Source organism: Parasteatoda tepidariorum, chromosome 12 (genome assembly GCF_982258835.1).
Source record: "Parasteatoda tepidariorum strain Cologne lab strain chromosome 12, Ptep-v5.0, whole genome shotgun sequence".
Classification (NCBI taxonomy): Eukaryota; Metazoa; Arthropoda; class Arachnida; order Araneae; family Theridiidae; genus Parasteatoda; species Parasteatoda tepidariorum.
Window position 1 is genome coordinate 50,272,238 of NC_141766.1, and position 25,788 is coordinate 50,298,025.

The following is a 25,788-nucleotide window of genomic DNA, read 5'->3' on the forward strand; positions in this document are numbered from 1 at the left end:
TTGGAGGATTACTTTGGTTGTTATTTGCAATAACTACAAGAGATTTCATAAAGTAGCTTAAATATTTATAGAGAAATTGACATTTTTATAATAAACAAATTTTCGTATTATGTTTTTTTTTAGCAATTTTTAATTAATAACAAAATTATTTAAAAATTTTAGACAGAAAATTTGTTTAAAATTGCGCAAGACATGGGCTTTTAAAGTAGTTCTTTTATACTACGCATGTGAGTAAAAAATTTAAAAAAGGTTTTCTTAATTTTGTAGTGAATCGTATTTAGAAACTAATGGAAAAAAAGTCAGTTTGAATTTCTTGAAAATTTATAAAGGTATCTAAGTAGCCTTTGTAATTTTTCTAAGAGAGCCCTGACTAATAAGTGGTTTTTCACAAATTTCATTTTGTACTATTAAACAAGATTTATTAAACATAACACCAGTCTTGAGGGTGATCATCTCTTACAAAAGTATGTTTTATTTCACACGTTTTCTTTCTTTATACCATGACATTGTAAGGTAATATTATTTGTTTTTAAATTTTGTCTCATAACACAAAATTAATTTTGTATAAAACCCCTTATTATTTAGAGCTTTCTTTTGAAAGACGTATTTTGAAAATTAGATTTCTCAAGAACTATTCGACCAATTTCGCACAAATTTTGTATTTTGCAATTTAAAATTGCATTCTTTAAAGTTATGTTAAAAATTGTATACCTTACAATTCAAATTTCTTTCGACTACTATTAAATAAAATAATAAAAAAATATATATAATAGTTATCATTTAGTTATATTTCGCATGAAATTATCTTTGGATAAACGAACTTTATAATCGAGTGTAAAAAGGTTCTCGAGATATGGCGAAATAATCAAAAAATGAAAAATAACATTGAGGGGTCCAAACTTTGGACTGCACTCCTGACCAAACGATAGGGACCATATTTCCCAGATTGCGACTACCTCCGATATTTTAGGGTGTCAGTAATCCGAATTCGTCGAAAAAAAGGATATGTTTATTTAGAGAAAGTAGATTTTTGTGTCTCATTTCGTAGCTTAAAATATCGTTTGCTAATTAATAAGTATATTTGAGTTAGAAATCAACCCCTTGAATCCTCGAATCTGAAGATTAGATCATCAGATTAAAAGTTATTTAGGTTATTAGGTTAAAAGTTAGATCATCAGATTAGGTTATTTAGGTTATAAAGTTATTTTTTTGAGCACTGTACAAAGTAAAACAATATCACCAAGTAATTATGGTGCAAATGTCAAGTTGTCAAGAACGCAGCCCTTAAATAACTAATGCTTAGTAAAAATAAAAATAATAAACACATAAATAAAATATGTGAAGGGAAAAGAACAGATGAATATCTTCCCACACTTACATAAGATTGTCTAGTAATAAATTTAGAAAAAAAATATCGGGGAACACAAATAGCATCGATAAAATACTTGTGAAGAGATGACGTCATAACGCTAGAAGCCAACAAAGTAAAGATGGTCTCATTAAAAAAGAAGGAAATGTTCCAAGTCAAAGTTGTTAATAAACAACGGAAGGTGCACATGGTGTACATGATTCATCAGCTTACAAATTCCATTTATTTCAGGAACAGTCTTATTACTGCAACTTTTTCGTTTCAATGAACATTCCCAAAAACTTTTTGTCATTTTCCGTTTTTACAACTTATTTGATGCCAAAATATTATTTCATAAAAAATTTATGCAAAATTTTTAAATCGCTTAAGTAAGAAATAACTTATATAATACTCTTGAACTGAAATTTTTTTTTTTTTAAAAATTAGAAAGTTCAAAAATTAAATTTTAGAATTAGACTGAGAAAAATCATATAATAATATTAATGCTTGAAATGAGTACACTAAATATAGATGAAATTAGTTTAAAATATCAGGCAACAGATATTAATTTTATTCATCTATTACTAATTTTTAAATCTTAAAATTTCACATATTTTTCAATTTAGTAGCGGTGACTCTCCAAAAGTATAGCTGATAAAAGAAACAATTTTGAAAATAAAATTTAAAATTTTAGCAACTAAGAAAAATTGGGTCAACTTCTGCTTAATATTCCATCAACTGAAACTAATTTTTCTGGTAAGCCATAAACATTTCTCATATATTCTCTATAGAATATCAACAAAATAAAAATATTAAAAACTGGTTAATAAGATATTAAAAGTGTTTTAAAATTTATATTTTTGCTCAATTAATGTCTTAAAGTTTTTTTTTTTTATACAGTAGGGGAGAGTGGGGTCAATTGTAACATTTTTTACTTAACTATTTTTAACTGACAAAAATTCCAATATATTATTAGTATTAATTGACAGACGAGTAAAGTAGACTATCCTCTACTAGAAAAAAAAACAAATTCCTTATTTTAAATGTTATTATATCAGTTATTAACAATTTTTGACAGTCGTGCACTTGTTACAATTGTCCCCACTTACGGGGTCAATTGTAACAGTTCATAAATTCGACTAAAACATAGTTAATTATACATATTATCATAGTTGTGATATATTTTTTATTGATCAAAATGGTAATGATATTTTAGGAGTCAAAATAATGATGAGCAGAGACCTAAAGGGTTAAACTTTAAGGGGTTAAAAATTTTAATTTATGCTGTGAAAGGTGACAAATGAAATAATGCACATGCAACATAATATAAATGATATAGGAAACTATTGGTGGTTCTTAAAGAGTTAAGTAATGGTTTGTAAACATAAAATTATTTATTTTCAGCTGTTACAATCGTCCCTTTACTTATTGTTACAATTGTCCCCAAGACGCCATTTCAGCTTCATTTGTTAAAAACAATGCTAGTTAATTAACAAAACTAATCTTTTTTTTTTCAAAATGTTAATTAAGGTGTCCACTTACATATTCGGTTAATAATTTTTATTTGCTTAAACAAAATTTCTTTGTTACAATATAATATTCTAAAACCAAAAAAAGTACTTACGTAGCGTGAAAATATCTTTTGTGATGTAACTCTTTCAAAAGTACATAAAAATGGTTGCCAGCAGGGGTGTACATGTAGATTTATTAAATACACCTTGTTCGCCACCTAGGAACCAAATCTAGAACCCGACACTCGAAATATTTGCTCTGTTACAATCGTACCCTGTTACAATTGACCCCACTCTCCCCTATATTATTACTAAAAAGTAAGTAAAAGTATTAAGTAACAGAAAATGTTTATGAGTAAGTTAATCCATATTACTCCGATTTTTTTGGAATCATTTCATATAGCTCCAAGAATTACTAAAGTCTTACTATAAGTATAGTAATATACCTGAACAATTGTTATACCGACGGGGAGCTAAAATAGTAACAATCAGTGCATGATTTAATAGTGTTAAAAAATACCACTAGAAAAACCAGCTTTCATAAAGTATTTTTTAAAGTGGTATCGCAATATACTTCTTGTTGCAGAGAATATAACAATCATTGCTGTGTGACTTATTAACGACCACTGAATGGTAAATATTTCGGGCGTTGCAATCGCAATATTATACAATTACAAATACCCAAGTTTGAAAAATCATGAGAACATCACCGGAAAAACGAAATACAGTCAAACCTCGCTATAGTGAACCCTCAAGGGACCGAAATTTCGGTTCACTATAACTGAGAGTTCACTATATCCATACTGCAAACAATTTTAACTAATTTTTTCCGAACAGCTTCTTTTTATTACACATTATTTAAATAAATGACCAATAAAAGAAATACAAAAATGATTAAACAATATGTAGTAACAAAAAATGTGCAAACTTTTATTTTTAATACTCTTTCTCTTGCGTACAAGATATTTAGAGATGGCCTTTATTTAGGGATGGAAAACTGAGATAAAAGTAGCAAACAAGAAAAAATGCCAATGGCTACGTTCTACTCAATAGATGGTTTTAAAAATCGGTATATATATTTTATGTAGAAATTTCAAAATTACCAAAAAATGGAGAAAAGAAATCAGTCGAAGACAGAAAAAAGTTCATAACCAATTTCCTCTTTTCTTTCGGTTCACTGTATCCACACAAAAATAATATTATATGTGTATAGCAAGGCACACGAGCGAACATTTCGTTCACTATAAACTATGTTCATTATAGCCACTATAGCAGGGTTTGATTATATATATAGAAATCCTCACTGAGAGGCTATCCTCAATACTGCACTCGAATTATTGTAAACAAATCTTCGCACTCTTAGATATTTTTAAAAGTTACTTATCACCCGAAACTGAGTTAGATAAAAAAAATTTTTTATCCTCGTTTAAGACGAGAAAATCTCAAATAACGAGAAAATACTTCGTATTTCAATGAAGTCTTATCTGGTAGCCCTCATTGAGAGGCAACCCTAAGCCCGCCTCAATACAGTCTGTCTATGGAAAGAACTCCCCTCGTCATTTGTCTGGTACAGTGGCGGTGACTATGGTTACAAGGTTTACGAATTCAAGTAGGGGTGTTAGGTCAATATTTAAGACAGATTTTGGTTCGAGTCAGAGAAAGAAAGAGAATCAGGGGAAAGAGAAGCTCCCCGCTTTGAAATGTGTTGCTTCTTGTTTCCATAGCAGCAGACAACCTCAGATTTTGTGGCGAGGGGAGTTCTTTCTATAGAGAAACTGAACAGCACTCGCAAGAATTGCAAACAAATCTTAAGTTGCTAGTTACTTGAAATAGGTAAAGATTTTATCCTCGTTCAAGATGAGAAAAATTCAAATGATGAGAAAATAATACTTCGTTCATCAATAAAGGAAGAGGTAGAAAAATTAGTCGAAATGTATAACGACAATACACAGGCACAATTATTTCAGTTATTACACAATTATTTCGGTTGAAATGAATTTTCAGACAGAAACTATTCCTGCAAATTAAATAGGAGACTTGGAGTAATAAGATTTTTATATCTTCTTATAATAATCAATTTCTTTCAAATACCTTAATTATTAAGTCAAGTTTTAAAAAAAACTAACTTCTATATAAATCATAATTTTATTAAGTGTTCATACTTTAAGTTTTTTTTTAAGAAAAAAAAAATAGTATAACATACTTTTTTTTTTACCCAGCTTAAAAAATAAGTCTTTTCTTTCCCCCCATTTTCAATAGGTTTTTACTTTCTAGGTCAATTACTTCTATTTTAGAAGAAATAAGTATCTTCCACTTAAAATCCTTAACAATATCTTTAAAAAAAAAAAACTAACACATTAGACCTGTGTTAAAGAAAAAAAACTTGTTACATATTTTTCAAACTGACCGACTTTTGATTGAAAATATTTTCGTCATCAGAGTGTTTAGAAACAAGAGTAAAATTTGCAGTTAAATTGTTCAAATATTTTTCGTAAAAAAAAGCGTACTATAATGAAAATAAGAGGAGAAAATTTTTTTAAATAAAGCCGTGACAGAAAGAAACACAACTATGATAATTTTTAATGAAGATTTTTTATACAATTAATTATATTTATTAAAACTTAAAATAGTAGCGGCTGAATTTTTTTAATGTATCTTAAATTTGTCGAGGAAATTTCTGATATTTTCTGATACTCTTGCTGCGATCACTGTTATTTGTGCACATCTCTAATTATTCACCTGTTTTTTTTTACTTAATTCTTTATTAATTTTATAATTTAATTTGCTATTTACTTATTCTTTCATGCTATGCTTCATTAATTTCATAGCTTATCCATCTTTTAACTTTTTATTCACAATTTAATAACCACTTAAACTTATTCGATACTGAAACTCAACAATTGGTCTAAATATTTTAACATTACTTTTTTTATTCAATTTATGCTCTACTAATAAAATGGTGGAAAATATACTATGAAAATTATAAAATTTATTGTCACTCCAAAATTATGAGGACTTCTTTTTCTTAGTACAAAAACACATTTACTAACTTAAGCAACTTAATTTAACCAGATTCATCCATTTGATAAGAACAATCCAGAGAAAAGCAGGATAAAAAAAAAATGAGATGTGTATCTTAATTTATGTTCTGCTTCAAAAGATGAGACAGAACTTTTTGTAACCTTTGAGAACTGAGACTTTTTGTAAACCTTTTTTTGTATTCATTAGTCTTTAAAATTTCAAAAGAATTTTTAAGTTGCTCGAATTATAAAATTGTCTCGTTTGTTAAAACTTTTTTTCTTACTCCAATAGCTTTTATTGTTTGCAATTTGCTTTGAAAGTTCAAACATTTATTATTAGATTGTTATACATTTTGTGTGTTTGAAAGCTGTTTGAAGCATGTTTATTTATTTCTATCACTTGCAGAATATTAATAATTGTTTCGTATTTGATAATAAAAATCTTACTTTCACTGTGATAACTGATCGTAGTAGTTTTATTTTATTATCATAACATCGATTTATTGTATTAGTGAAAAGTTTTAGTTTTTAGCCTTTCAACCTAATTGCTTTAAAACAACTTTTTTCTTAAAGTTTCATAGTTAAAAATTGCTAAGTTTCTCTTATTTGACTCAATATCTTGTCACACATAAAGTGTTTCCTGAATCAGGAATAAAAAACAGATGGTTTTTAAATTGTTATACAGTTATGATATGAGTATGCCAAAGTTTATGCTCACTGTTTAAATTATACAATGAGTATGTCAAAGTTTATGCTTACTGTTTAAATTATACAATCATTATTTTCTTTTATTTTACAGATCATAAAATGTTTTCTTCAATCAAAATTGTGTTCACTTAATAAATTCAGCCAATCCAGCAATAAATCATGAAGATTGAATTTCTCGTAGTTTCATAACTATCGTTTCTGTCATTTGATTCAAAAAAGGATTGGTGACTATCAACACAGTAACCATATTATGGAATTTTTAAAGGCAAATTGGGTGACCATTTAGCAAATTACTATTTCTTTTAAAAAATATTATTGAAACTTTACTTTAATATCACTTGACTAAGAAAGTCTTGAATTAGATTAAAAATCTTAATCCAATATGATTGCTATTATGAAAGAATATTAATTAACTGATGCTGTTCATTCTTTTTATGCAACATTGCTATAAAAATTTTCTATATATTGATATTAAGCTATTAGGAATTGTTCAGTGCTCTATTAATTAAGTTGTGCGAGAAACTTTTAAGACTTTACGTTCTAAATAAAATAATTTTGAAAAGAAAAAAAGTATATCTTTTTATTTTTAAAGACAAATTTTTTGCTTCATTGCACAAAAGTAGAGCAAATTATATTTTTTTAAGCTGATCGTTTATTCTTTTTAAAAATAGTATGGTATGTATACTGTTTTTAAAAAAAAATTTTCCTTATTCTTTTTTCTTTGTGCGGACTATGAGGCCTGACATTGTCCTACTTGGAATAAGCTCAGTTAATTTCTAAAAATAAAAGAAAACCCTATGAACCTCCTTTCAAGAGAACAAAATATTAAAAATAAATTACTATACAAAATGGAAAAGAATTAACAATGGAAATATATTTTATTTTATTACCGTCGTCAAACAGCCGATCCGATACACAAAACAAGTCCCAGAAAAATGAACAATTTAAAAAAAATAAGGGATTGTGAGATTAGATGTTGTAAGAATTAAATATTAAAATTTTTATCGAAATTTTTTAAGATATAAACGGTCACACGAGATTAATGTTTATAATTTGAACTGTCATATGACTTATGGTTATCAACATTAATTTTCATTAAATATTTTAAGTTGGTTGATTATTTTTAAAATCTAGTTATGTGTACTTTTCGTTACGATTAATATATTGACAAAGAGATCGGGCCTGTCCTCTTAGGGAAATTCCATTCAACAGGTGAAGTACAGGTCATAACAATAGATTGATATGATTCATCAATGTGTCAAAGGGGAAAATGTACTGCTATGAATTGATTTTTGAAGTGCCGACTCCTGAATTTTAACTAATTTCCATCGCCAAACATTTGGCGAAAGAAACAGGCTTCAAATTATAGTTCTCTTTAGCAACCCTTAAAGATTACACCACCACTTGTAGTCACTATTGCACACGTGTAGTCAATATACCCGTAGTCAATATTAACAACCATGAGTAATATAGTAATAAATATGGAGGAGATATCTTTTCATTATTCAAAATTTGGTGAAAAAATTCTGGAGCATCATAAATATCTGTACTACTTTCATACAAAATTAAGAAACAATAAGACAACTTGGAGTTACATTAGTAAAGATAATGGGTGTCGAGCAAGAATTTACACCATAGATGAACATTATGACGGTGTTCTTAATTCTCACATCCGCCCATCAGACATATCAAAGATTGAAAATTATCCTTCGTAAATGATTTTAAAAAAAAAAAAAGTAAAAGAGAGTCCAGTCCAAGCTCTGCATTCGCAATATAAAAGAACTACTTTAAATACTCATATCTTGTGCAGTTTTTTACGATTTTTGAAAAAAATTTGAAATTAATAATTTTGTACCTAATTTTAAATCTTTTTAAAGTTATAGCAAAAAACAGTAAAACAAAAAGAAAATAATAATAATTTATAAACATGTCCATATCTCCAGAAATATATTTTATGCAGTTATTAAAAATAACAACTTGCCAATTGGTACAAGTTACAAGCTTATTGCTTGATTTTCTGGCATAAGGTGTTAAAAAATATTTGTTTTTTCGTAATTTATAGTAGGCCTTCCAAACATCTAAAAACTTCATATCTTATTGCTAAGTATTAAAAATCGCATGAACTAAACACCTCTAAAGTTACAAAGTAATCATTTAAGTCTTTCTTGCGAAATTTAAATATTATATATACATATATATATCAAGTAATTTTGTAAACCCGATACCGAAAAATCAATTAATAAGCTTGTAACTTGTACCAATTACTCAGTCTGTTTCTTGCAATAACTGCATTAAATTTCGTAAACCTAACTTGAAACTTTATAGAGATATGGACACATTTATAAAAAATACATTGCTGTGTGTTACGTTTTCTTTTTTTCTTTTCTTTTTTTTTTCGCTATGCCTTTAAAAATATTTAATTGATGAAATGCCACCGATTACGAACCGATTTCTCCTTCTACACATAAAAGACCCCGAGCATCAAACTATGGACCTTTGAACAACACCAATAAATCTTAACAGCAAGAATTGGGAAAGCTTACACCAAGATCAAATAAATTTTCTTCATTCATGAGTTATTTTTGCAAATTTTGATGTAAGTTTGGAAACCGCCAGACTATAACGGTTTGTTTACAATCGATCACGAAAAGGTAAAAGTTATTTCCGCTTTGCACGATGTTGAACATTCCACAGAAACTGAAGTAAAAAGTTATAAAAGGTCTGTGTGTATTTAGCTGTATAGTAAATATAATAAGAAGATCAACATAAATCTTTTAGTTATATTAAATAATTTCATAGTAATTAAATTCTATTCACTTAGATTTTTTTAAGTTATGTTTTCAGTTCGAATTCATATTAGTATTATCTTCGCTCTAAGTTTATATTTGGTTGTGACAATCTTATTTCATTTCAAGGTTAGAAATATTGCCTAATGCTTCCTAAATTAATGATCCTTGCTTTATATCTTAACGGAAAAATAAATTTACTAACTCTCATGTGAATTGTATCTTATTGAAATTATAAATCTCAGTGTTACTGTTTAACAAAAAAGGTGGCAGCTTTTTTTATACGCTAAGTATTGTAGAAGAACTTTTTTGGTGTAGTTAAATTTTACCCAAGAATTATATGTAGTGTTTAACTTCCCCACTTTGATGCAAAGTAGTTGCCATCCTTTTGAACTAAAATAAATTTTTTACAGTGAAGCTTTAAGAATGATAGCCATGATGATAACCAGTGGCCTGTAGAAATTAATAATACTTTTGAAAAGACGAGGATAACGCATTTGATAGGATGAAATTAGATTGAACAAAATTTTCTTAAATGTAAAGTTAATCAAAATTTTAATAATTCAAAACTTCATTAAATTTGTTTGAAATTTATACTGTATTTTTTTATAAAATGACTTTATTTGAGCCGAATATTTATCTAATTTCATAATAAAAAATTATAATTAATTTTTACTTTAAGTTTGAGTGTCCGTATACATCGATTGAATGTCCTCTCTGTCCTCCAGTGATGAAGATTTGATTCACAAGAAGATTTGATACAGCTAAAAAAAAATTGTTAACAAGGACTTGAAAGAATTCCCGGCAGATCGTAGAAACTAGATATAAAATAAATATATCCGAAACCCACCATTGAGGTAACAGATGTAAGATAAATCTGAAACCTTACGAGAGTGAAAGGTTCTTTAAGTTAAATTTAATTCAGACACGGGTTTGGAAAGAATCCAATTTCTTCAAATCTCACTATAGTTAGAATGAACATTTTATGTCTCACTTAAAAAAGATTTAAGTACTACAATCGTAAACTAAGTGACGTAAAGTGAAACTAGAAGTTCTTTGTCACAGGATACAATTATAACACATCTTTGTAGCTAAAAGAATACCGAAAGAATGGAACGAATAAAAAGAATAAGTTCACTTAAGTTGAATAACTTAGTGGATAGTTCCTACAGTAAAAAGTTTTAGGAGACTAATAATTTCAGCTTTATAAACTGAGTGAAAAATAATTAAATGTTAATAGATTCAATTATTTATAGATAGTATTTGATTAAGCTTTTAGAATGTTTGCAGAGAGCCAGTTTCATAAGAATCAGATAAGTTCACATTTTTGATTTTGATTGAAATTTTCAGGACATGTTCTTTATGTAAAACAATTACACATGTGTTTTTTTTATTTTTGCGAAAAATCTTTTTTCGACATTTAGAGGGGTCAAGACTGCAGATCCTCTGAAATTTTGAGAAAAACACATCAATTTAAAAGTGGGCAATACTTTTACCGAAAAAAGTGAATCACAACACTTATCGTAGAGAGAAACTGAAATTCAGCACATTTTTTTTCAGGGTTTTTAATTGTCTTCGCCAAAACTAGAAAGGAAATTTGCGTGCAGAAATTCGCCCAACACAACACACAACTTTCGTTCAACACAACCGTATGCAAAACTTTTAGCGCAACTTGGAAGTTGAATCATCGTGTGATATGCCAAGCGAAGTTGAAGCAACTTTTTTCCTCCTCTTCGAAAAAGTTTGCCCAACATTTCGCACAACAACGCTTTTGACCAATCAGGTGAGAGCAGTCCACAACATTTCTTTCAAGAGAAAACAAGATGGCCAACTTGTGATGGTCTTCGGTGTTGATGTCAGATATTTGTTATTTCAGGTGAGTGTCAATACTTTATGTTTAATGTTTTTTTGCACAAAATATGATTCAATTCTAAAGAACTTACTAAAATACTTTTGAGTAATAATGTTATTGCATAGCTTATTTTTCAAAACGGTGATAGATTTTCTACGCCAAATTCGCCAATCTGAAGGAATATAAACAGGCGATGAATTTTAAGAGTTTAAATAATTTATCGATCCATAAATTACTAAGGCTGGAATTGATAAATATGCGAGATCCATTGTAAAATAATACACAGACAACAATCGCCAGGTAAAGAATACTGATTTTCACCTATGAAGAATCATAGATCGACTGTATGGGCGCTAAATTGCGGGGATAGAAGGAAGGCATCGGCGCGTTTACGATAAACATTTTCATGAACTTTGGCAACCCTAGAACAACTTTTTCCGACTGAATGTTGGATGAAAAGTTTATCTTGCTGTTGCGTTGTGTGTTGTGTTGGGTGAATTTCTGCACGTGTGATATGGCTTTTTAAGTATAGCAGAAACAAAATGACGGTTACTGATTAAACTTTTTTTGTTGTTGATATAATATGGCCTTAAAGTTTGAGACTCGTACCTGAATTATTGAATATAGAAATAGTAACGGGAATGTTGTAAATTGTTTTAAAAAATATGATTTAGGCCCAGCCATCTGGCCCTAATCTGGCCAATATGAACGTCTTCCCCATTTCCCCGAGAGAGGTGAGCTGCAGTCATACAGCCAGAGGCCAAATTATTCGACGCACTATAAGATTATGTAAATTCTTAATTATCAAGTGATACTATACTGCTTTATTGTTTTTACACGGTTGAAACACGTTTGCACTTGCTTACGTTCGTGTATCAATTGGTTAACATTGCAATGCAATACGTTAAAAATAAATACAAATAGGAAGCACATAAATATCTCCTACATAAAAACCCATTACATGTATGTTTAAATATAAAAGTATTGCATATAAACTCGTGCAAAACATGTGATAATTAAAAACTACAATAATTTGGTTTAATTATTATAATATAATTTCTGATATAATAAATATTCTATATTTATATAATATATCATCTAATTTATTCAATTGTCGAATTTATATTATATATCGTCGAATTTAACCATCTGATACATGAACTTAAATAAGTGAAACCGGTTTCAGTCACGTAACAACAATAAAGCTGTATAGTATCACTATTAATTAAGATTTTACAAAGAATCTGATAGTGCGTCTAATAGTTTGGGCTAGGGACTGTAATTTAGAGCTAACTGAGGGGGCAAAATGGGGGAATTAGCACTTTCCTATCTAGACAAATGACATATTGCTTCGATTTTTTTTATGTTAAATCGAACAAAATCCCACCTATATCGATATAATCAATGTATCAGAAGTTGTTAAAGCTTTAATGGATAATTACTCCAGCTCATTGGTATGCAGACAAACAAAACTTAAGATTCTACGGACTTTTTTAAGACCAATCAAAACGGATAAAACGAAGCGAAATGAAATCAAAACCAATCTATTATTAACAGTTTCAGAAATATTCAATACCTTATTTTGAACATACAATATTGTTTTAATATCTATAACAGCTTCATTTATTAGCCACAGACCAGAACATTCAATTAATAGTCGTAGTTAAATTTATCATATATACCTTTAATTTCTTTATATGTAATGGGACGGACAGTTTTCTCTTTGTTCCTTTTTTTCTTGTTTACATCCAACTTAATGATGTTGAATTGGATGGGTTGTCTCAAAGGTGGTGACACATTGTTTCTGATGAGTAGAATGAAATCTCAACCAAGTTGATAGAGCATTCGTTTAAAAGTTTTTATAAATAAAGAGTACTGTTTTGTACTTAGGCATATCAACACCAAACATACCAACACTTAATAAATACCTATTTCTACCACAGGCGGTCAAATGACAAGACTTTGTTTCTTGATTGAAGGTATGAAATATGGATGTTAGGAATGAAATAAACTAAAAAACTCTTTTATAATTAAACAAAATTGTACATTGCCAATTTTTATGTATTACAAACTCGAAGAATAAGAATTTTTAATTCATTGCTCAAAGCATTTTTAACATGTACAGAGAGTTTCCATTGTACATTTTCCGCAAACATATTTCTTCTAATTATTATTATTTCTATAATTCTTATAATCAATATTATTTCTTCTAAGCTACTTACCGAAACACTTAGTTTTTGTCACTTTTTCTTACACAAAAATGACAATCTAAAATTTTAGGTACTTTCTTAAAATTTGAATTCACAGTTATTCTGATTGAACAAACTACGCAACAGTCTTAGTAGAAATATGCAACTAATCGAATGCAATACGTTGAACATGCATTACATCGTAATTTCTGATCCGATAACCTTATAAAGCAATAAATTGTTCTCCCGGTCAAATAACCGGTTCTATTAGAAATAGGTATACGACAAGAATTATTCGAAACAAACAAAATATGAAAAAAATAATAGTAGATTTTTAACTATATATAATTGTTAGAAAAAGTCATGAAGTCAAATGTTCAAAAACGATAAGATGATAAGCAGAGCTCATTCTAGGCAGGGTAAACAGGGTGCAGCACCCTGTTGCCCTTTTAGTCAACAGAATCCACCCTGTTGCCCTTTTAGTCAAAAGAATCCACCCTGTTGCCCCTGATGTAATAGACTCTAAACCCTTTCTTTCCTCAATTCTTCTTTATTTTTTCTCCAAACTGTACAATGGATTTCTTAAATTTTCAACTATTTTTATTTATTTTGTCATTGCTGTCAATACATAGATTTATGTGGGGGAAAAAAATAGCCATCACACCCCCTTGTTGCACTTGTCTTAGAAAGTTTGCAGTTGCTTCCACTATCATTAAATCATAATTATTATTAATCAATTTAATTATTAAATCATAACTACAGACACTTAAAAACATACATTTATTATTTTATTAATATATGCAAGCAAAATAAATTACTAAGTTAATTAGCTCAATAACTCAATATATATATGTTAATTTATTAATAAAAATGAGTAAATATGATTGCTTTGCTACTGTTAGTAAAATAAAAAAAATTTCTTTCACTAATTGACAATGTTTTTTCATAGAACGTGAAAAGTCCATAGAAAGAAATTATTGCCCTTTTAGAATAATAATGCCCTTTTTTTAAACGTTTGTACCCTGCCCTTTTTTCTGCCTAGAATAAGCTCTGTGATAAGCGCATTTTTGATGCCTAAGTTTTTAAACGGTTATGGTATGTTTAGCGTTAACAAGTTTGACATTGCTACATAGACAAGCAATGTGTTTGATCATCCTTATTTATTTACTCTAAATTGAATGAGATCAAAACTAAATTAAAAGAATTAATAATTTTGAAGCTGTAAAAGCTATAACGATTCAAATTATATAAAGTATAGTTTTTGTCTCACATCAGTTTATGCATTTACATTTCTATCTAGGCAACCAAAACTGTACTAGGGATTCAATATTTTAAGTGCTTATCTTAAGTGCTCAAATATTTAAACAGGTATGAGTCAAAATTTATGCTGTTTTAAAATAAAATTTAAATTACTTCTTAACTGTTCATAATATCGGCCTAAATCTTAATTCGATTCAGTGTGATACATCGGAAAGTTTTTATTTCCAACAAAAAAAAGCTTTAAATATTTCTGAAACTGTTTAAAATAAATTGGTAATTATCTCATTTCCACTAGTCATTTGATTAATCCTAAAAAATTCATAAGATCTAAACCTTTGTTCATCTGTACAGCTTTGTACTGTACTATTTATCCATAAAAACTTTTATAACTTCTCATATATTAGTTGTATCGATATAGATAAAGCTTCATTCGCTTCAGAAAAAAAAAAAAAAAAATACATCGAAACAATTATTTGTCTAGATAGCAAAATTCAAGTCCCCCCTTGTCCCTTTTCCTTTAGTAAATTCCAGATTGAGACTGAAGCTCACCTCGGGAAGGGTGTTAACTTCAAGTATTCATATTGGGCCTAAATAATATTTTGGCCCAATATTGGCCAACCTTTGTGGACAAATGTTGGTATTAGCAGATTTTGAAAGTCAAAGTTTAAAAAAATAGATCGAAGATTTTTGAATGACCTTTGATGTAAAGGTCCACTGAAAGCATTTGTGTGTTAATAGTTAGTGTAAACGTAGAACATAAAATAATGGTGATTCGTGAGTCACTCGTTTCACAACAAATATTGCCACTAGTAAATCGATATGTTTTCTCAAAATTTCAAAAGATCTGCAGTTTAACCTCCCAAAACTTCGAGAGAGATTTGTTTTTATAAAAACACGCGTTTTATAATTTTACGCAAAGAACACATCGTGAAAATTTCAACAAAATCAAAAATGTCAAATATCTAACCTTGGCTAACACTTAAAAAACTGACTCTTAAATTTAATGAAGAAAACAAGATATGTCCGGCATATAAAAATTTACTAAATCAACTTTCTGAGAAAGTTGAGCAAAACTTTGAGACAAAATTCTTCACACCCTTATCACAAAAGCTTATTTTTCAGCTCTGAAATTTTATTCCCCCCTCCCCCCCGTTTAACAACCTCGATCGCGCTTGGAAATGCAGCCTGTCTTGATTTGCCTCGCTATTACCACGGCTTTTTAAGTTTTAATTTTTGATCTACATTTTATTTTCCATTTTTACTTTAATAGCTTTGAGTTTTCTTTTTTTGCGTTTTTTTTTTTCAAATATGTTTTTTTTTTTTTTTTATTACTGTCTGGTGAGTCTTGAAAATGAGTGTCAATACTTGAGAGCTCAAAATATATCGAATTTCTCCGCCTTTATAATTTATAATGCCCATGAAGTGCTTAGATCTCAAATATTTTTTCGGATACTGTTTCTAGGGTTTCTTCATAATATGGTTACTATTATTTAAATTAATATTATTTATTCAATAATAAAGTAATTTTTCACAACTAATACTACATTATTAAACAAGTATTATTGTTATACATATATATATACGCCATGAAGGCACTATAAAAGCATTTCTATGTACTAAACTATATAACTAAAAGTTTTTTTTAAGGAAAAATCAATTTTTGAACGTAATTGTATGAACGATGTCTTTAACTAAACTATTTCTGTACTTCGAATTGAAAATACATAAAAATCTTCTTAACTTAGCTAATTTTAAATTTAAAAAAATGGGGAATAACTTACACGTCAATTTTTAAATCAAGCGTAAAAGCAACTCACACTTATAATGAAAAATAATTTAGACACAAGCCAAGTATGAAAGATTTTAACACTCAATTGAAGATGTATGCGGACGGTTAAGTTGACTGCCAGTATAGAGGAACCTTTCATATTTTATTCAGCAAGTGATTTCATTTTTAGAGATCTTTAGTTGCCTTATAAAAGGCATCAACAAATCAATAACCAAGGCGTGGTACTTTAAATGTGAAGATTCAGTAATGCCAAATAAAAGATTAGTTGACTTATCTAGCACAGCAAAATGTTATTTTACTAACTAAAATTTAGACTTATAAAACAAATTTAAAAAAATAAATAAACAGATAAATAGAATTACAATACATAGGAGTTCACAAGGGGAGTCAAAAAATGTATCTACAAGCCTCTGAAAACTCAAGTCAAAAACTATATTTTGCTTTTAAATGTTATTAATTTTTATTTTATAAAGCAACTAATGATGCTTTTTTAAAAAAAAAAAAATTTTTTAAACGGTCGTTGAACAGCCGACTCAATTTTTGGGTTTACGACTACTAATGTTCAACTCCGTAGCCTTGTAATTTTGAACCCAATCCAGAAGACAAGGGAACTCCTGGATCAAGTATTGGGAGAAATTTGCCTTCGTGGAGGACTTTTTGATGGAACTAACCCGCATTTGCGTTACATGGAGCGGAAGACCACGAGAACCTCCCACTGTTAGCCTGACGGCAAGGGGACTCTAACCCATGATCCGTCTACCACTGAGGATATTTCACATCAGCACTGTGGTCGGTGCAAGCCGGATGCGGAATTCGTATCGACCAGCCATCGCCGGGATCGAATCCCGGTTCACCTCATTGGAAGGCGAACGAAGGCGAACATTGGAAGGAAAACTTTCAGCTTTATATTAATTGATAATGTTTTAAATATTTCCTAGTATAATAGGAATTTGTCTTAAAGATTAAAAGATACAGAAAATGTATAATATACTCAAATTAAAATATATTTTAAGTTCTGAGAACTTAGTCTTCTTTAACAAAATTAACTTTAGCAAAATCTATATTTTAATAATGGAAAAAGAAAGCTTATTATTTTTATTACTGAAAATTAATAACATGCATCTTCTAATTTCAATTTTAATTGTGGAAAAAGTAAGTTTATTATTTTTCTTCCTACTGAAAATAAATTACATCTTTTTAATTATTAAATAAATTATTAATCTACATTTGTTTTAAACATGCTTTTGTTAAAGAAATTTTTTTTAAAAAAAAATCAAAATGTCAAAAGAATTAAAATTTTGGAGACTTTAAATTAGGGCTTGTGCATTTCGCAATATCAATTTAGTTTCGAAGTTTAGGATCATTCTCACATTTAATTTCGTGTTTTTTCCTTCAAAATCTATAGAAATTAGTTTGAAAAGAGTAAATTTTTAAGTTAGTTTATGCAGCTTTTTTCAAATGATTTTTAGTTAAAAGGCGGTGTGCCACGTACATTAACCATTGACTAGCTGTATTTGACCAATGGGCCATAGAATAAGCAATCCTAAATTAGAAAACTAATTGTTAAGAATTACGAGAATTAATAGGAAAAACAATTTGAAAAGTACTTTGAACACTAAGGAATTGCTATAACTCAATGCAATGAATCGTTTTTTAAACATACTTTACACTTTTTAATGACTAAAAAATGGGCTATGCATTCTTGATTACATTCCATTGGTAACATAATTTATTACACAAAACGTTCCTTTTTAATAGTTTTCTTTATCTCGCTTTAAGTATTCATTGGCATCCAAACCAATGTTTCAGAAAATGTTAGTCAAACGCACTCATCACTCTTATAACGCAAAAATTACAAAATAAAAAAATACAAAATTTTGCATATTTTTAGAACAAAGGTTTAAGGAATATTTTTACAAGAAAACGTTATTAACGTTAACGGAGTTCTTGAGTTATTTTGTGTCTTAAGTTGTGTTTAAGTTGCTATCTTGACCGGGATAGCCTGGTCGGTAGGGCGCTGGGCCCATGTCCGAGAGTTCGTGAGTTTAAACCCCGCCGGCCGAAGTGTAGCAAAGTGACTGATGCACGTTAAATCTGTCGAGTCGCAAATGTCCTCCATGTTCCCATAACAAATCAATACCTCTGGGGGTACTGGATTGGAGATCGATCGTTCTCTGATTCAGGTCAAAATTACGATCTGTGGGTGAATGAATGGATGTATGAATGGGTCTGCCCTATAAACGGGTGCGACGTATGGTGTGGCAGAAGTCGAATTCTTGGCCATAGATGGCGCCACTGGAAAACAAGAACAATCGCACCCCCTCAGCCTAAACAGGCATACGTCAACAACAGTTGAAGTTTCTTTTGAACTGCTGCTTGAGTTAAGAAGAGGCTGTATCGCGAAAGAAACTTTTCACCGCACATTTTGTTTCCCCTCCATTAACTATTTAAAAATTATAAAAATCAAAAAATGAGTTAACCTAGAGCAGGCTAAAAAGTTTCATTTGCTGAAAAAAAAATTAAACCTTCAAAATGCAAACAAATTATCTGAAAAGAACTTTTCTCATAATTTGTTTTCCCTTTTGATATTTTGAAAAGAAAAAATTTTCATCATTTAAAACCTCAAAAACTAATCTAGGTTTGCCTGAATTTACTTTTCCTTTACTTTACAATACTTATAGAGGTGAAGTTGCGATAAAAAGCGTTTTCTTAAGCAAATAGAAAAGTACAATTTAAAGTTTTCCCTCCTTTTCTTTCAATTTCAAATTAGTTTTAATGCTTTCAGTTCTATTTTTACTAACGATTTCTTGCTGCAAAAGGAAAACTAATTAATTTTACGACAATGTAGTGAAATCAAAATTAAAGATTCTCCTTTCTGATAACATCATCAAATGTATGCTTTTTTTTTGCAGTTTAAATTTGACTTACTCTTAACTTATAAGTCAATCATACGATTGAAGACGATTGTAGTTCAGCTTACTCATATTTCTTCCAATTCAACCAATTTAATTATTTTTGCACCAAATAAATTATCTTTTGTTTATACAATTTTCATCAAACAAATGGTATAAATGATAAAAATATAATAAAAATCAAAAATAAAATAGCCAAAATTAAAAATGTGGAACACACTTTTTTAAAAATGTTAGCGTTGGTACCAACACACAAACAATTTTTTTAATGTGATTAATTAAATTGAAAATGCTAGGGAAAAAATTTTACAAATTAAAATAACGCATTAACAAAATAAGCGTTCAAAGATAAGTACATAATTATTGCATGTGCAAGAGGAAACGAAAACCCATAATAAAAATAAGGTGCAAAATATTTGGAAAAAAAATGGTCGACTGCATGAAACACAAATGGCAACCAAATTAAATAGTGTTAGGTACAGTAGAGGGGGGAAATATTAGAAGGAAAGAGGTCCTGAAGTAAAATATATTACCCAAATTATTGTGCTTAATAAAATAAATTAAAATTCACTAATATGAGTTGAGATGAATGAAGAAATTAATGTTGCAAATCGGTAGTACCTTGCTAAAAGTAGCGGCACAACCATATCTAAAAAACTCGATAAAAGTTATAAATTATGTCTGATAAAAATAAAATCACTAGGGTACATTAGGATCATATGATCTGTTTTAATCTAAAGAAGAAAAATAGAAAATACTAAGCAGAACATTATTAAAATTTATTTCAAGCAATTATTAATGTAGCTTTTAAATTACACTGTCATTTGATTAAAAGAAAAAAACTGTTTTTCGTATTATACTAACAACTACCAAGAAAACTTGAGAAAGTGGTGGCAAAACCCCTTCAGGTTGGTAATAATAAATAATGATGTGAATAAATAATGATAATGACGATAATAATAATGTTTCTTACTAGTGATAAAGATAAAAAATATTTATATCGACAGAAATACATAATTTATTTGCATGAATTTTTAAATGCAAATAAGACAACTTAATTTTTTTAATGTGACTGTTCACCGTCTCACAAAGACGTTCATAAAAATATTTTGCAACTCTTTAGAGATTTTTATAAATGGATGCAAAGGTTTTAGAAAGACTTCCGCTCGAAATGTGATTTTTTGTGTGAAGGAAGTCACGTGGCAAAGAATGTGCACCACAGTCTTAGTTCCTATTATAATGAAATATTGATTTTTTCCTTTTTAATTTAAATCTTTTTTAATCTTACTATTTTTTTTTAAAAAATCTGAATTTCATTTTTATTTTGGATAGAACTGAAACGAGATTTGAGTTTCCATTACAGTTGTTGACTAAGGGCTTTGAGTATATTAAAGTAGATTCCTCAATTTTACATACATTTATCTGTCTATGCCAAGCTCCTTCAATAAGAACAATTCTTTCTAATTAAAGAAAAAATTGTAGCAAAAGAGTTTAGTTACAAGGATTTATTTTGTAGAAATAAGATAGCTCTGTCTAATATAATGTATTAATAATATATTTCGACCAGAAGATAAAAGATCACTGCTCTTTTAAAACTAAAGCAAGGGGAAACAGAAATAAATATCAACTTGGTATAAATATGTATTATAATTTTCTTTTCTGGAGGTTGTTTCTTCCATCAAATAGACCACTTTTTGAGAGACCTCTGCATTACATACTAAAGAACCTTTCGTACAGCTTTGCGTTATAACCAATATAAGAAAAAAAAAAATTCAATATTCAAACTTTCATAAATTGTAACTTTACTGTATTAATAAAAATGAAATCAAAACAATTCAATGGAATATACTACATTCAATATCAAAGGCTCATTCTACTGAAAATACTTTTCCTTGCATTTTTTTATACTTATTTCTTTGTGCTTGATAGTACCCAAAAGAAAGAATTTTTTTAGGCTTTTATCAGTTTATGTAACAATTGTCAGAAATCCTAATAAACATTTGATTGAGGGAAGCAAATAAAATGGCAGTACAAAATATTTTCAAGTCAAATAATACTTGATGAATGCAGTGGGCTAATAGAGAAGGAAAACTTAACGGTTCAAATATTTGAAAATGAAAGTATGAACCACGTAAGTACTTAGCTCTAAAAACAGCGTTCAGATAATAATACAAGAACAGAAGCCTACTGAAAACATTGATAACTTTGTAAATGGAAATATTTTTCTGGAATTTCTATAAATACATATTAAAAGTTTAAATAGAATGAAATGGAAAAATATAGAATTGTACAGAATTTATATTTTGCAGTATATATATATATATATATATATATATATATATATATATATATATATATATATATATATATATATATATATATATATAACTTTTACTTAATTATTAAATTATATTACGAATTTTAATTAAATAAAAAAAGCAAAGGAAACGTTAAGAAATAAGTTTAATAATGAAAAGAATTTTAAACCAAATTCAATTAAGAACAAAAGTTTTTTCAAAACTTCAAAAGATTTTTTATATTAAAAAAAAATTGCATAAAATGTTGAGACCTAATTAAATTTTTGAAGTGGTAAAATTTCTCTTATTGTCAGTGGTTTCCAACCAAGAAAAAATTTCTATGCACAGGAGAATATCATAGTTTCAAGAGTGGTGAGTCACTTGCTATAAATCCTTCAGCATCCTTAGAAAATGTAATTTATGAAATACTTTGCTAGGTGTTTTTAATCATTAGTTAGATTTCGTACAAAACACATCAGGAACTATGTCTGAGAAAACGTTTAGAAATTTTGGCAAAAAGAATTTCTTAAACAGATTTTCAAGCTGCAAACATATTTGAAGAGCATTCAGTCACAAAAGTTTGGTCTTGAATCCTCAAATCTTATCCAAGAGTAATAGAAAGTGTTATCATGATATCACCTCCTGTCTTATTTGTTTATAATATTAAATCAGTTTTTTCAAGTCAAGAACATTTAAAGTGACCTACATTAGAAATTTTTAGCAAAACACCATACATTCAAAAATTAGTGAATAAAAACAATCACGGATATTGCTTTGAGCAAAAAGTGACTAACCATGTACAGGCTTGCTCTAATGCTAAAATTTTTCCTATTAGTAATTCATTCGTGAATTTATTTTGCTTAAATAATTATTTCGTGCAGACTTCATAGTCGACAAATGAAAAAAATCAGGACAAAATTTAAAAAAAAAAAAAAAAAGGAAATTTTTTCTAACATATTTTTTTATTCCAGAATTACTTTGTTTTTTAAGAACAGACATTTTTAGTATCGTTGAATTAAAAATAAAATAAATAAAAAACCACTAGAAGTTAACATTCCTTCATAACCATATTTAAATAAAATTTACAATTGATTTCAAAAATTATTTTATCCAATAATTTTAAAGCAGAATTACAATAATCTTAAAATGAAAACGCAGTGAATCTGCTTCCAAATTTTTTTTTAGTTCATCAGTAGTTCATGCTCTTTCAATTCACCTTAAAAATTCTAAGATATGATTACCATTTGGTTGACTGTAATTGATAATTTTTAAACTCAGATGAAAGAGACAAATCAATAATTGTGAAAGTACAAAACTCCATCAAACAAGATTTATTACTATGTTGCATTTGCTGAAAATAGTAAATGTGCATATGATCCGTGAATTCCATAGAAATTTGATAAAGTTAAATAACTATTTGATTTTTTTTTTATAAAATGACTTAATGAAACAATGAATCTTACAGATAAGATCTGAACTAGGTTTATAATGGAGGTCCTAAAAGTGAACTTTATATTTTTACTAGCATTATAAAAAAATGTCGGATCATAAATCCAAATTTCAGGATTTTTAAACTCTATTATTTAAAAATATGCACTTTTATTCGTAAAAATGGAATGTTCTGAAAACACACAAAAATAAAGAATTTCAGGGCATTAGCTAAAAACTAAGACAAAAGATGACAATTATGAACCCTGTTGGTGAACATAAACAAAATTAAATTATCGCTCCAAATTTATATATATATATATATATATATATATATATATATATATATATATATGTGTGTGGCTACAAACATGTATAGCTGTTGAGAAATAATTTTCTGTGTGGATATCGTTTCGGCGTATTAAATTTTTAAGTTTAAAAAAAGTAATTTAAACTATCACGACGAATCAATAATTTAAAAAATTATGTGAATAAAATCTACTTGTAAGCTAACTATGTTTATAGATATCTTAAGAGTTTTGTTATTAGAAAACTCTACCAAACTTAATTGCTGTTTTACTACCACTTTGTAAAATCTTTTTCAAACACAGTACAAGTTGGCAGGTATTGCAACGTTGCTTATATTTTGAAACATTTTAAGAGAAAAATCTGAATAAATATTAAGTTTTGGAATAGGGGAAATGAGTTTCTAGCAATAGCGAAAAGGGGGGAGAGAGTCAAAATAGGTTAGGAGCCACTGGTCTAAATATTTAAAAAATAACATCTTTCGGGGTATTTCCGTATCATGATCTGTTACGCCAACTACAATCGCCAAGGTGCCAAATCGATTTTAAACTTGCAAATTTTTTGCACTTTTTCTTTGATGTAACAAATTACTACTTAGCTAAATCAAAGAATTACAAAATTATTGTGGAAGCTGCATTTTATAGAGTAGAGACTTTGAAGCAGAACTAAAATAATATATAGAAAATAATCTAAAAATTTGAAATCTAAAAATAGAAAATTATCTAAAAAAATTGAATCTAAAAATAGAAAATAAACATACCCATCTCAAAATTAGAGTTTTTCAGGCCAAGAAATGGAATCTTCAAAGAAGAATAGCTCAGATGTTTACAATGAAAATAAATTCAACTTGAGAGACACACACCGGCTAGAGAAACAAAATGCTACTATTCAGAACAATGTTGAAAACAAAATAAAATTCCTTACAGACGACAGTCTGAGTGACTTCACTTCGCTTCTTTGACTTCTATATAGAAATAATTAAAGTAAACCCTACTATACAGATTTGGAACCGTCCTAGCAGCCGCGATTCTATTATGTTAAACCTAGAAATCTGTGGCGCGACGGCATTAGAAATGGGGGAGCGTCAAGGCTAATCTCATGCATGCCAAGTTTGTCCGACTGGCGGCAGGCAGCTGCTGAATTTTTCGCAGGATGTGAGGAGCGTGTGATGTACATTCGGCAAAAAAAAAATATATCACCCTGAATAACTTTCGTTCTGATGATCAGATTTTCACGTACTAAGTACCAATCTTAATGGTTTCTATGAGTGACTTCAAATATGCTAATTAACTAGTGCTAACTATTAATTAAGTTACGAAATCATACACACAAGCGAACTTTTTCTGAATAAACGTGTATTTTTTGTCATATTTGGATTCCTGAACCTCAAAATACAGCTGGTAGACAAACTTTTGAAAAAATTGGATCAAAATTTAAGGCGCTATGAAGTTTAATATATTTGGCGTCATCTCAAAAAGATGCCAAGAATTATCACCGCAGCAGAATAAAATATTTAATATAATCATTCGCTAGAGGCGTAAATGACAAGAGACAAGCTGAAAAAATGAAAAGGAATTAAATAAAAACTGTAGCTATCCTTCGTTTTTTGTAGCTCGAGCTACAAAAACAAAGGATAGGTCGGATCGGAAAGTTTCTCTCTTTTTTTTCTTTTTTTTTTTTTTTTAATGAGTCGATAGAAAAATATTTCAATGTTACTAAACAACAGAAATTTATTACTGCCCAAAAAGCAAAGATTGCTTTCGTTTTCATATCCTTTCAAAATAAAATCTGAATCGATTTATAAATTATTTATGATTTTCCATGATTCCAGTTTTTTAACACATAATATTTTTATCAGGTACTATTTGCATTGAAGTTGTTTTTAATTTCCTTAAATATAAAGATATTACATAAGAATATTGTATCATTCATCCTTTTAAAAATAGTATCAGTCTACCAAATATGTGAGTTACGTGGCTTTCTTCAAATAAAGATAATTTGCAAATAGCATCCTGATATTTTCATACATTCTGAAAGTGATTTTCATAAATTCACCGTAAAATGTCCCTCATCATTCTCAACAGTTACGATCATACCATCGTACAGTACATATATACATAAATCTGACACGACAGTCTCTTTTTAAACAGAATTCTTAAGGTACTTAGGAAACAGTAATAGTGGCATCAAATCTAAGAAAATAAATGTATTTCATTACTGTTATATTCACCACAATATGATATAATCAATTTCAATATATAACTTCAAATATCTGGTAACAAAATCTTAAGTTTTTAAATTTTAATATTAAAAAAAAATAAAGAATTATAAACTTCTTTATTTCAATATAGGTGCCACGGTTTCCTAAAGGTTTTAAGAACC

At 28.5% G+C, this 25,788-nt stretch overlaps 1 protein-coding gene across 2 annotated transcripts in view; it reads right to left on the reverse strand.

The window, feature by feature from the left end:
* The window catches only part of LOC107436893 (actin-binding LIM protein 2), a 79,822-nt gene extending 55,468 nt beyond the window's left edge, over positions 1-24,354 (reverse strand). The window contains exon 1 of one of the 2 annotated variants that reach the window (XM_087156172.1): positions 24,167-24,354. In XM_087156172.1, the coding sequence (XP_087012298.1) occupies positions 24,167-24,170 (4 nt within the window). In that variant the 5' untranslated portion in view covers positions 24,171-24,354. The remainder of the gene's footprint in view (positions 1-24,166) is intronic. The other variant, XM_087156173.1, reaches the window with a different exon arrangement.
* Between the last annotated feature and the right edge of the window lie 1,434 nt (positions 24,355-25,788).